Source organism: Apaloderma vittatum, unplaced genomic scaffold (genome assembly GCF_000703405.1).
Source record: "Apaloderma vittatum isolate BGI_N311 unplaced genomic scaffold, ASM70340v1 scaffold225, whole genome shotgun sequence".
In the NCBI taxonomy this organism is placed as follows: Eukaryota; Metazoa; Chordata; class Aves; order Trogoniformes; family Trogonidae; genus Apaloderma; species Apaloderma vittatum.
The window spans coordinates 225,710-238,689 of record NW_009716285.1 but is presented as its reverse complement, the minus strand read 5'-3'; the positions used below and the strand labels follow the sequence as shown (position 1 = coordinate 238,689).

Genomic DNA, 12,980 nt, shown 5'->3' with positions numbered 1-12,980 from the left:
GGAATCCAGAGGCTTTGGAGAAGCAGATGGATGAATTGCAGACATTATTTTGTCCCCCTTTGTATAAGGAGACGTGCCTAGCCTTTGTGGCTTTGTGTTGCTGTTAGCTAACGGTGGGTAGTCACCATGGCCATTTCTTTTGTAGGCTGAGTTTATCCTCCACCATAGAAGAGGACGTGGAGCTACTCTTAATATTAGCCTGCCAACTTAAATTGAGGTCAAAGCTGTTGTACCTGGAAGGTGCAAGGTGCAAAACTGGCTGATGATACCTGGACTTCTTGATCCCACAGAGCCTACCTCCTGGAGAGAGCGTCAAGGCTTGGGTTTGGCTCACAGAGTCCTGGGGCTATTCTGCTTCAGGCGTAGTTTGACATCCCCGTTCCAAGTCACTCATCCAGTGTGGTCTTGCAGGATCTTCTTCAGTGTCAGAAAGAGCAGGAGAAAGGGGTAGGAGAAGCAGGAGTGGTAGTGGTTGGCAGCCTGGTGTTTCCCTGTGGGGACATTCAGTTTTGCAGTGAACCTCTTGGATTCTTGACAGGTCAGGTCTGTTGACCCTTCTGGGCACGCTATGGTGAGTGTTTAGTTATTTACTAAAGCCTTTTGAAGAGAAAGTGGCTTGATGGGGTCTGAGGCTTTTGTGTTATGGAGAGCTGTGTGAGAATCTTTGCTGGGGTTAGCTATTAGCTGATTGTTTAATTATTTGGCTCTGTAACTAAGTAACTAAATGCCTTGAGCCTTAAGATAAGCAGCTCTTTGTTAACATTTTAATAAATGGAGGCAAATAATAATTTAAAACCCAAGGAAGTATAAAACTCTTGTTTCGGTGACTGAATCTTGAATAGAAGCACGATTTGGAATATAATTGCATATCTCATAATAATCTGAAATAGCACATTCAGAATGTCCCCAGTCCTCTATTGCGGTCATGGCTTTAATACAAACATTATTTACTCTAATTGATGGCTGGATGGCATAAACCATGTTGCGAGGCTGTATGGGCAGGCAAAGAAAAAGTTCACGTCTGTTTATTTTAACAGCAGCTTGGTTTTCCGTGATGGTATTGTTCAATAGTTCCTCCGATAAAGTTTAAATACAGCCCCTATTACAAATAAGGATGTAGCTGAGAGCAGACAATAGCAGAAGCAACGTGCCCTCCCTTGTCCCCCCACTGTTTAAGAACACCGCCAGAGATTTTGCACGCGCCTTTGTTGCTTCTTTTGTTTATTTTTGAGGGATGATAGACAGGTGTTATTTGCATCAGGTAATGCAGCTTTGCAGGAGCTGCAGTTATAGGATTTGCAGGAGAACTTCTTAGAAAGGAATCCGGTGCCTCCTTCCCTTGGCCGTGCAGAGCTCACTGGTGGACAGGCTTGCGGTGATTCTAAAGGAGGTGGTTTCAAGGCAGAGCTTTGGAGAGGGCTGGAGGAGCATGGATGGGATACCAGATCAAACCTTACTTGGCTCTGCGGGGCTATCTCCTCCTCCTCCTCCCATCTAGCTATTTTCATTAAGGGAAAATTCCGGAGCGTGCTATTGAAAATGCCAGAGGATGGGTGCAAGTGAGGGCTGAGCAAACTTGGAGCCTTATTTCTCTGGTACGCTCAAAAGATATGGAAGTGGGGAAGGAATCCTTATGTCAGCCTTGGGGGGACCATTGATCTGATGGCCCAGCATTCACACGAGTTCAGAATTTGTCCCTAAATTTCAGAGCGGTGTAAAAATCCTAGTGCGGTGTCCTGGAGAGAGGCTCAACTTTGCAGCAGAGGTTGTTTCTGCGCTACCGAGAGTTTTTTAACAGTTGAAACTGGTTGATTTTCGCAGTGAAGCTGTTGGGCAGACTCATGGCTCGGAATCCCACCTGTTCTCTGTTTGCTTTTGGGCACCATTTCAAACCCACACTGGAAAAAGTTTATAGGCAAACATTATAAAAAGTGACAGTCTTAAGTGCTGCTACATTCTAGTTTGGCAGCACAAAGACTTACCTGAAATAACTCACTATTTCCAAACATGACTTCATTATTTCATGACAACGCTTTGTGCTGTATCTTCCCTGATGCTCTAAAAAAAAAAAAAAATAAGTGGAGAATAATATTTACTAAAAGCTAATACCTATTTGAAATTATTTTACTTTAGTATGCGAGTAATTTTCCTTGTACAAGAATTTTTATTTTTATTTCATAATTTTGCATAAAATATTGCCCTTGAGTTTGCATTTGTGTTGAAAGACACAGTGTAAATTTGGGGAAATTGGAGGATAGTAGTTGAAAAAGAGATGAAATCAAGGCTGAGAGGTAGAAGATGATTTTCCTTCTAATTGTATGTGAACAACTGATCTGCTCAGGAGGATGCTGCAACCTGTGCGACCATGCCGTGAGTTTCCTGGGGCTCTTCAGCAAAAGCTTCTAATGCAGTTAAAGGAGAGTTGAGTTATCTTCTCCCATGGTGGCTTTAAAAAAGTTTAAAGAAAGACATTTTTAGACTCCAGTACATCGTTGGCACAGTGTAAACTCTAAAAGAAATTTTCTTTGCAGGTAGAGCGTTACAAAGAAGTCTTAAAAGCTTCAAAGTAAATTTTTTTTGACAGTGGAATCTAGATTTTAAAAAATATCTCAAGCAGACTCAAATGTACTCATTATTGTTACAGCATATATATAGAAAGGAGCCTTTGCTCCTTTTAGAAAATAGATTTCTAACAGCTTAGTGCAGTACTGAAGCACCTGCATTGCAGATCTGTGGATTTGTGACTCTATCAGCAAGAATGAATTAGTTTATAAGGAGTATAAAGCTGTATTGTAGCTTGTCCCAGACTTTGCAATGGAACTTTGCACAGAAGAAAGTTTAGAGCCCTTGTCATAAAATCTGTATCTGTGAATCTTTACGGTCTCCACAACTGATCAGGTTTAAATGGTTTTATGTACTTCTCCCAGCTACTGTCTTGGTGTGATGCATGTGTCAAATCTGTTGTTTGAAAAAACATGCTTACCTTAGGGAAAAAGCCAGGAGAAGCTTTGCTTGCTTTGCAGGGGCACATCCCTGGATCTGTTCTCCCTCAGCTTTGGGCAAACACCCACTGAACTCCCTGAAATTTTGTGATTCCAGGATGAGGGGGAGGAGAAACTGGACACACTATTTTCAAGTGCATCGGTATAACCCGAACTTGAACGCATGAGTGTCCCACTGTGGTTGCCACTTCTGGTACTCATAGAGTCATCAAGCCCAATGCCCTGCTCCTTGCAGAACCACCTAAAACTAAACTACTGACAGAGCTTCAGCATTGCCAAACTCCTGTCTGCAGATGTGGTGCTTCTTTCAGACTTCGCAGTTGAAAGAGTGATACAAGAGATGACAGCGCTGTGCCCCAAGGATGAGGAACGCGAGGTTCGGGGTTTCAGTACTCTTAGAAGTGAGGGTGGACGTGGAGGAGTTGCCCGTTTTAATATTCCCTCAGGCTCCCAAACTAACAAAAAGAGGTGTGTGTTTTATTTAGACATGTGCACAGTTGGTGCCCGCACGGGGAAGGACGTGTGCCGGGGAGCAGCTGTCTGCGTGATGTGACCCTCCTCGTGAGCAAACAGAAGATGCCTTCGTGCTTCTTTCCTCTATTTACTGTTCCTGACGGCCTTGGCGAGGCCAGGATGCTCATGGGAGAGGGAGGCTGTGGCTGGAGGGTGAAACTAGTTACAAAAGCAGCCAATATTCTGGGCAGAGCTCAAGTGATTCCCTGTGCTGAGCTGTCGCACCATCCCTGTGGAGATGGTCCTGAGTGCCCGAGGCTGCCGTGCTCTTCCCCCTACTGAGAACTGGCCTTGGAAAGGGGCAATGAAGCTCTAGTAACTATGGGCAGATGTAGTTTTCCAAGGATGTCTTTTTGGAAAAAAGACTGTGGTTTGACATTCTTCTTGTTATTTGGTTACAAAATGGATGGATGAGCCATTTAGTTTTGAACTTCTGTATACGCTGTGACTTTGAAAACTTTGCTTGTGTTCCCCTGGGTTTCTGCGGTATTCTGCTTGGGAGATGCTGTGAAATAAGAAATGAAGCAAAAAAAAAAAAAAAAAAAAGAAAGGAATTGCTGTTACTGCGGAGTTGGCAGTTTAGAGGCAAATGTAGAGACTTTGGGAAGGGTACAGGGGAAAAATAAAGGATATCTTATATGCTGTGTATAGGAACTCATGTTTATTAGCTTAGTGCAGGTTTTTTTTTTTGGCCATCCTTTTTTTTTCCAGCATAGCTCTTCTCAGGTCAAGAAAAAAAAGAAACAACCCAAAAATTCAATAAAAACAAACAGGGAAGGATAAGTATTTGTTTGAATCATAGACCTAAATGCTAAGATGCAAAACTGAATTTGCTTTTTGAACTTGACCTGCCTCTTCCAAATGCTTTGAAGCCCCCAGGTTCAAAAGCAAGAAGGATTATTCCTTTGTGTGGCACATGGGACAAAGCATGTGCCGAGACACAGATGAAAAAGGAACGAGCTTTGTTTGTGGTTAACTTCCTGAAAATAAAGCCTCTCCCATACCTGTGTGTGGTTCATTTTTTTTTGTTTGTTTTCTTTTTTGGTGGGCTAATCTGGATGCGACTTTTTGATTGAACATAGCTTGATTTCTGTGGATGAAAAGGGCCTTCACTGACTTTTGTTGGAAATTCTCTCCTTTCCCTTCTCTTGGTTTTTTTTTTTTTTTTAATTTTTTTTCCTCCTTTCCTTCCACCTTCGCAGAGCCTCCAACCAAATACCAAATCTCTCAGCCAGATGTATATTCAGCACTTCCAGGAGAACCGCTTGAGTTGCGCTGTCAATTGAAAGATGCCGTCATGATCAGTTGGACTAAGGATGGGGTCCCTTTGGGGCCCGACAATAGGACAGTGATTATTGGGGAGTACTTACAAATTAAGGATGCTACACCCAGAGATTCGGGCCTCTATGCTTGCACTGCTGTTAGGACCCTAGACAGTGATACCCTGTACTTCATTGTAAATGTTACAGGTGAGTGTGTTAAATGTAGGGTGGTTTTTTTTTTTTTTTGCATGTGGAAGCTGTAAAATATGATATAAAGACACATTGCAATGTAATGTGAAACGGCCCACTGGGACAGAGTGAGTTGAGCTGACTTCTGTAGTTATTTCAGGTATTTTCCCCCTTGTCCTGACCTTGAAATGGGCTCAGTTTGTATATACTCCTTTTACTGCGTGGGACCTGTAGTGATTAACAGCTGCTGAATAGCCCTCTGTTTTATGCCACTATGACAGGATTAAATTATGCAGAGTCTCTGTGATGATGATAAAGCCAGTAGAAGTACAAGTGGTTTTTTTCCCCCTCGCATCAGAAGAGGAAAAGGGGTGTCCGACATCTTTTAAGTTTAGAGATAGATCGCTCTGGAGACACTCGGTCCTGCTCAGCTGAAAGTCTTTAAGAAAAATAAAAATTTTAAAAGTGGAAAGAGATTTTTAGAGCGCCTTTTGGAAACTTCTCAGGATTATTAGCTAGTTGTTTTAGAATTTGATAAGAATAACACTCATGTTGTGGCTGGATTTTCTTTTTCTGTAGCTTCTGCACAATTAACATAACATCTATTCTCCTTGATAATCTTAAATGTAGCATATTGGTTAATTTGTCTGTAAAAAGTAGGCTGGTTTAAAGACTCAATTATTTTTAATGTGCAGATGCTCTTTCCTCTGGGGATGATGAAGACGACAATGATGGGTCCGAGGACTTTGTGAATGACAGCAACCAGATGAGTAAGTAGCAGCGAACTGCCAGAAGTCACTAGCAAGATCCACGTGGAAAATAATGTCCAGTCTTTTGCACTCCTGCCTTCAGAACTTCTTAATTGTTAACTGCATGGGCTGTCAAATAGTGGTGTCTTTGTCCTTCTCTATTTTCTGTTTCACATAGTTCATAACCTGGAAAAGAAAAAGACAAATAAACTAATATTCTTCTAAACACGCTTTACTGGTCTGTACTTTCTTTCTCCCTTCTTGCTAGCTTTTTCTGCAGTTTCCTTTCTTCCTGAACTGAAGTTTGATCTTTGTCTGGTTTATACTCTCGCAGATGAACTAACTCTCCCCGAACCTGAGCTGAAATTAGACAGAAGAAACAAAGATCCAGCTCGCTTTGTTAAAGGGTGGTACAGAAAGTTTAAAAATAAAATTAAGTTGTAGTGAGACAAATCCTTAAATCCTTAATCTGGGCAGAAATCTCCTCAGGGAGAATGAATTTGGAGACAATGAGGTTCTTTTGTCTGCGAAGGACCTCAAGGTTTGTTGCAAAGAAATCAATCTAGCACTAAACCCACATTTTATGTTACTTATGCATGATGAAAATAGGCTAAAAGAGTCTTAAACCGATCCGAATGTTAAACTCCAGTCCCTTTAGAGAATTTTGTGAAGCTATTAATAGACTCTAAATAGAGCAGTTGCTAAGAAAAAAAAATAGTAAAATTGATGCTGGCCCTATGCACTGTTGCAGTATGCCCACGGTGGCTGCTAGTTTGCTATTGCTCGTGTTCTGTAGAGTCAATAACGAGCAGAACACAGAAATCCTTCATGGGAGATGTCAGTCAGTTGCCACACATGGTAGCTAGGTAGTATATTTGCTCGTCAGCCTGATTAGTAATTGGCAGCTCTACTGTACACTTGAAACACTTGTTCAGGTGATAAAGTATGAGCCTGATCTCAGCTCCCCTAGTTAGTTACTGTTGTATACGACTGCCCTTGATGTGAAGCTGTGAAACATTAGATGCTATTTAAAATGATATAAGTTCTTAGCTGCCCGTTTGGCCCCTGCCATCTGTTCGTGTGATTAACCCGGCCTGATTCACAGGTGCAGCTTGAAGTGGCTGAGTTTGAGCAGCTGGAGGCTGCTCTGACAAAGGAATGCGGTGGCAAAGATAATTGATGAGTTTGGAAAAGGGACACTGCTTGTGAAAGAAGCTGCCTAGGCAAAAGCCACCAACCCAGGCAGTGTTAGCGTTCCTCTGAAAAGGTAGAAATTCCTTTTTTTAGGAAACACCCCTGTGTCTCTTATCACTTCAGAGCTTTATTGGTGTTGGTCAGAAAAGGATTTGCAGTATTTTTGATGTGTTAGCAAAGACAATCATGCTTCTAATCTGTGCTGATGGCTTTGGCGATTCACTGTGAGCATAAATGGCTTTTGGAAGCGCACATGGCGAGGGGAAGAGAAGGTTACAAGCCCAAGGCAACTCTGCTCTCTAATGTCGTGGTAAAACTTCTTGCCCTTGCTCGCAACAGGGAGAACTAGTCCATGGTGTCCTCTAACACCAGTGATGTTCTTGTAACGTGAGCTATCACTTTAAGCTACTGTTAATCAATCTTGATTCAGGAGCTGGTGAAAGGCCATTGACAATTTCCGTTTGCCAGGGATGGAGCATGTACTTATTTCGGCAGGGGTCAGTCGCACTTTCCCTGCTCCAAATGAAAGATGCCCCTAGAGCGCGAAGATTCAAACATCTCGGAGGGCGAGCGCGAGCCCCTGCGGCGTGGAAGGGAGGAAGCTGCAGGAAGATGGATTGCTCCCAAGCAGAGGGTTGCAAAAACAAGGTCCTCATGAAATCACTCTTTACAAGATGCCCATGAATTGCTGGGGCTTCATGCAGGCTGCAGAGGGGCACAGGGAGGAGCGCAGCCTTCCTCCTCAAGCCGGAGCCAGAAGACTGATCATGGCACCACGTCCCTGCGAGTGGTCTGTTTTCAATGAAAAGTTGCGTCACAGTAACTCAGTTGGATTAACACAATGTTGCTGAAAGAGGGTTGTGATTTGGCACCATCCCGAGCTGCATGTGAGTCAGGGGTGGGACTTGCTGTGGTGCCTTTGCAAACCACCGACGTTTGCGTATCCTGGGTCTTCTCAGCCTTCCCAGCAGTATCGTTTGCCATTCCCCTTCTAGATTTTTGTATATCGCGTCCAAAAGGCCGCATCTAATTTAAGAAACTCTCGCAAGACAGATTGAAACGTGGAGTTGAGGAGCGGTCCCAAGTCCTCCGTGAGCGTGCCACGTGGCAGGCAGTGGTGTGCGATGGTCAAACACCCTCTGCCACCCTCTCCTGCCTGTGCTGGGCAGAGTCTGGAGGAGCCCAAAACCTCAGGAGCCCCTGGCTGCTGTTGCTTAAGAGAAGAAGTCTTTAACCATTTCCTGAATTATGGTTTGAGCTTTGCAGATCTAAAACAATTTAACTGATAATTTACATGCAAATTACAGCTGCGATCATTAAAGATAAGCAGTGGAAATTGGCTTGGTTATGCCTTTACTGATGGAAACAAAAGGGCCATGGTCTTCAAAGGTTGTAGCTTTTTGATGAAACAATTCTGATAAAGTCCAGCTGTCCTGGCATGTTAATTATGATGTGATGAGGCAGGAAATGGCTGTAGTGCCTTCCACAGGAAACTGAACCTTGGCATTCTCATTCCTGCATATTTAAAACTAAAGCAAACCTTTTAGAGCTGTTTTATTTATGATGGTAAGTGTTCTTTTAAGCTTTTGTAATTTTCTTTGCCTCTGTTACAAATACATTTTTCGGAGGCCAAGGTTTTCAATTGCAAGCAGAGAGGCTGTTGAGGGAAATCTAGTGTAATTTTCAAGGCTGCCCAGAAAATACAACTGCTCCTGAAGTCATGAGAGGCTGTAAGTGCCTCGGTAGCTGTGGGGAGCGACTTGTCCTTGGGAGAGGAGGGCACTTGCGTGTGCACATGTGCATTTGACCATTTACCCTGTGTGTATTTTCAAGTAAAAGGCATGCATAGCAGATTTCACTCTGTGTTTGGTGTCTCTTTAGTTTGACAGATTTTTTAACTGTCTGAAAAAAGCCCTGCGGTAGATTTGTTCCAGACTGCATCCTGAATAGCTTTTTATTACTTCCAGCTTTTGTTGAAGGGATTAGTGCTTGTGGGGAAGGTGCAGGATTGGTTCCACTGCAAAATAGTCCTCTCTGTCCACAAAATGGCTTTGTTGGCAACTCAGTTCTTCCCTTTGTTGCCCTAAAGGGTTGCCTTAGCTTGGTTCTGTAGGGCTGCCTCCGAGGATGTTGACCTGGGACTTCCTTTTCCAAAGCTGAGGGCTGATCATCATCAGTTCCTACTGGCAGCATTGGAGAATATATTGTTGGTACTTGTTGCCTTGTCCTCGTCATGATTTTGAGAGGTAGCCCTAAGTTAAGGGATTTCTGTAATCCTGAGTCGGTGCTAGCAAGGCAGCGGTTGTTGTGACGGTTGCACTGAGTTCCACCAACAGCAATTTATTCTGGAGACCTCTGGGTAGCCTTGAGGATGCTGCTATTCTGCCTTGAATTCTAGTCAGGTGACTGGAAGCTTTATGACTTTTTTTCCTTATCACCCTTTAAACAATTTCTTCTGGGCCAAGCAATGGTAAGTTGGCACCAAGAACAAAAAGTATCTAAATGTAATCCACATGCTGTTCTTTTCATGCCTTAAAGAATTTCAGAAAGGATGAAACAAGGTTCAAATTCATCAAATCCTGTAGAGTGGAAACCCACTCAAGGGAGCAGCAAAAATTGGATGTTGCCTAGAAGTGTTTTTTAATTAAAGGTCAAATACAATAGTACTGAAAACCTTGAGGGGGTTTGATGTGGTCATTTCAGGCGCCCTATTGCCTGCTCGAGGTGCCTGTCAGGCAGGCTTGGAGTTGACTAGTTTTGTATTTCTTTGTATTAGATAAGTCCAAATAAAAACTGAGGAGTCCTGAAGTGAAGTGGTCCCCTGGGCTGCCTAATTTCAATTTCACATGCAGGAGATTTGCCTGATTAGATGTAATGTATTTGCAGCGGAGTGCACTGTGGGTCAGCAGGATATTTTCTTCACTAATGAGAGCTCTAAAAGCAATCAGGAATTCCCACCCGTTCCCCTGCTGCTCGTTACCACTATGTGCCGGAGTCTGCCCTGTTGTTCCTGTGAACTTTTCACAGCGGTGCTACCTACTTCCACCTGTCCTGTCAGCGAAGCTGGGATGCGATGGGCTCGGTCTTTAAGAGGACTTGGCACTTGATGGCACACGCTCATTAACCATGTTCCTAATTGGTTTTAGTGAATCTGGACGTGTTTTCGTCTCAAGACGAAACAGAAGCAGTAAAAGGTGCTTTTAGGTTATGATAATTGAATCTTTAAAGACAAATGCTGCGTTAGTCGGATCAGTGCTGTACGAAAGCAGAAAATGTGAGCGAGTGTTATGGTTTATGGGTGTTGCTGCCTTTTTCTCTTTCCATCTGACCAGCTGCCAATACACGTTGCTACTACCTAGTGAAAAATCCGAGGATATCTTGAAGCGTTTTCAGATGACGTTTTCGACATGTGATGTCCACATGTTTTTCTCCAAGCAACCTTGCAACTGGGGAGCATTGCAGGTTATGCTGATGCTTTCCAAGCACAGTCCTTTCTCCCAGCCTGTGGAGTTTCCTTTCTATGGCAAGAAATTGAGCCACTTTTCTTCGTTCCTGCCTGCATCCTCCCGTCCTGTTCTCTACTCTCACCTCTTCCACAGAACAAAACTTTTTCATCCCTGTGCATTTGTTGCGTATGAGTTTTATTGGGAGCTCTCCCATGCCAGGAGCAGAAGTTTTTAAAGGGTGACGGTTGGTTGAAAGGGGGGTTGTATGAAAAAAAAAAAAAGCAGAAGAGGAGCCGAATTCTACTATAATGCAGTAGAAACCTGATGGCATGAAGCAGCCTTGTTTGGGGAACTGTTGGTGGCTGGATCCTGACTGACTCTGATGCCCTGGTCCTGGGTTGTACCTGATGGGAGATTCTCCAGAGCTTAGTCCACCTGTACACTGCGGATCAGCCTTGGTATGGGCGAGCTGTGGTTTGGAGGTTGTGCTTGCCAGCGACTGCATCCAAGGTTTTTGTGCTCTGTACGTGGGAGAAGGTGTGTGTGATGGACATGGGGAGAAGTGACCATGCTGGCTGCAAAGTTGCTGGGTTGGCATTGCCCATTTGGGGTCGAATCTAGACACTCTGCTCTGTCTGAGATACCAGTGTAACTGGTTTGGATGGTTGATTGGCTTTGACCTGCCATAGTTTACTTGGACTTTGTGGAAATTGTGGATAGGGCCTGGTTGTGGTCACCTTACATTGTCTTGTGGTGGATGTTTAACAATCCAGAGAAAATATCCTTTTAATATATCGATACCAACATGCCTTTACCTGGTATACTTATAATGCAGTTTGATCTTGGCATGTAGTAGTTAATTCCTTTGGTTGTCATTGTTTACAGACTTCTGTTGTTTTAAGGTGATCCTGTTTTTAGCAAATAATGTCAACAGAATTTTCCTTGCATCCCTCATTTACTTTAGTCTGTGAAACAATTTCTTAGTGTTGCAGTTAAATTTTCAATAGTTACCTGATTTTCTATTTTGATTACATGCGCAAATTTGCTTTGCTTTTCTACTTCATTAATTTTAACACTAATTGCCACTTCAGGCAAAAAAAAAAAATCATTTATCGTTCTTAGCATCATTATAGGACTTGCTTTCAGAATGTTTTCTTTATACTGAGAGAGATGTTGTTAAAGGATTTATTCCTGTATTTTCTATCCAGCTGTATTTTTATTTAGAGAGGGGGGTAGCAGGATTTCTGAGTTTTCACTGATTGTAAGAACTGCTATAAATATTTGAGGAACGGAAGAGTTTATTTATAGTGGAGTGTTAGGCTGCTAATGAAGGAAATGAAACAGGGCTGAGAGAAATGGAGTTATTTTTCTGGACCCCTCTAGTCCTAAAAATTCCACACTAATCTGATTTGCTTCAGGAAAACTCCATTGTAAAATAAATTAATGTTTCCTACTATTGAACAGATCTTGAATCTTTAACTTTTTAAAAACTGTTATGGTGAGACAACTGAAGCGGTGCCATGAAGACCCTGTGCAAAATCGCTAAAGTGATGTTTGGATCCAGAGCGTGGGATAACCTTGTATATGGATCTATCAGTCCAAGTTTACTTCTTGGAGAGTAGTAGTTGCATATTTCATTCTGCTGTGTTTTCTGTACCAGTACGTGACAAATGATTGAGAACTTGGACTCGTGTGCTCCTCGAGTGGGCACAGGCTGGGCCAGGACATGGCAAGGAGTGAGTGAGAGCCAGGAGAGCCTTGCCAGGAGCTGGGGAAATAGGAAATAGGGTCCGAGAGACACTCATTTTATGCCACTGTGTTGGATGTCATTGAACGTTTGGGCTTCGACAGGCTCCTGGGAGTGGGAAATCCCTGCAAACAATAAATGCTATTGCTGAGTTTTGCTGATCCACATTTACTTATTTGGTTTCTTCTTTGGTTAAAGTTTCAGAAATATATTCCATTTTGTAAACATTTCTTAGTGGTTTCTGTGACCTTAACAGTGCAGTTCACCTTGCTGTTGTACACTGTGAGTTTTAGCGTGCTGCCAGGCAGGTAGCTATATGTTTATCCCTCTTCTAAGAGATGAGGGAAGGTTAAGGCTGATGCTTCCAACAGGTCTCCTGACATGGTCTCTCTGGCTTCACACCTGAAGTCCAAGAATTTAAAGTTTGCTGAGTGCTTGCAGCAACTCAACTTGAGGTCAAAAGCGTCTGATCATTTGAGTCTGCTGAAAACTCAGTCCCTCTGTCTTGCTTGGGTGCTTAGACCAAAGGATATCTGTGGTTAATTATTGGAATTTTGTCATAAATTATATACTCGAATCTGCAGGCTGAGCCATTTGCAAAACTCTGGTCAACACTTGGAACATATGATTTCCAGTCGTTGTAGTCTTCCTAAACCATGCTTAAAATGAACACGTCCAGTGCTTTATGTCTGCCGAAGGGGCTGGAAAGGGAGCTGGGTTTCCGAGTACTGATATTTCTGGATGTATCTCTTTGGAACAGGGGCACCTTATTGGACACATACAGACAAAATGGAGAAGAGGCTACACGCGGTGCCAGCAGCAAACACCGTCAAGTTTCGTTGCCCTGCGATGGGAAACCCAACACCGACCATGCGATG

The 12,980-nt window shown here is 43.1% G+C and overlaps 1 protein-coding gene across 1 annotated transcript in view; it reads left to right on the top strand.

Annotated features, from left to right (window-relative positions):
• Nucleotides 1-12,980, top strand: part of FGFR2 (fibroblast growth factor receptor 2) — a 79,172-nt gene that overhangs the window by 10,248 nt on the left and 55,944 nt on the right. The window contains 3 exon segments of the mRNA XM_009869451.1: nt 4,718-4,984; nt 5,662-5,736; nt 12,863-12,980. The exon segment at nt 12,863-12,980 is cut by the window's right edge and continues 82 nt beyond it. Coding sequence (XP_009867753.1) covers nt 4,718-4,984; nt 5,662-5,736; nt 12,863-12,980 — 460 coding nt within the window.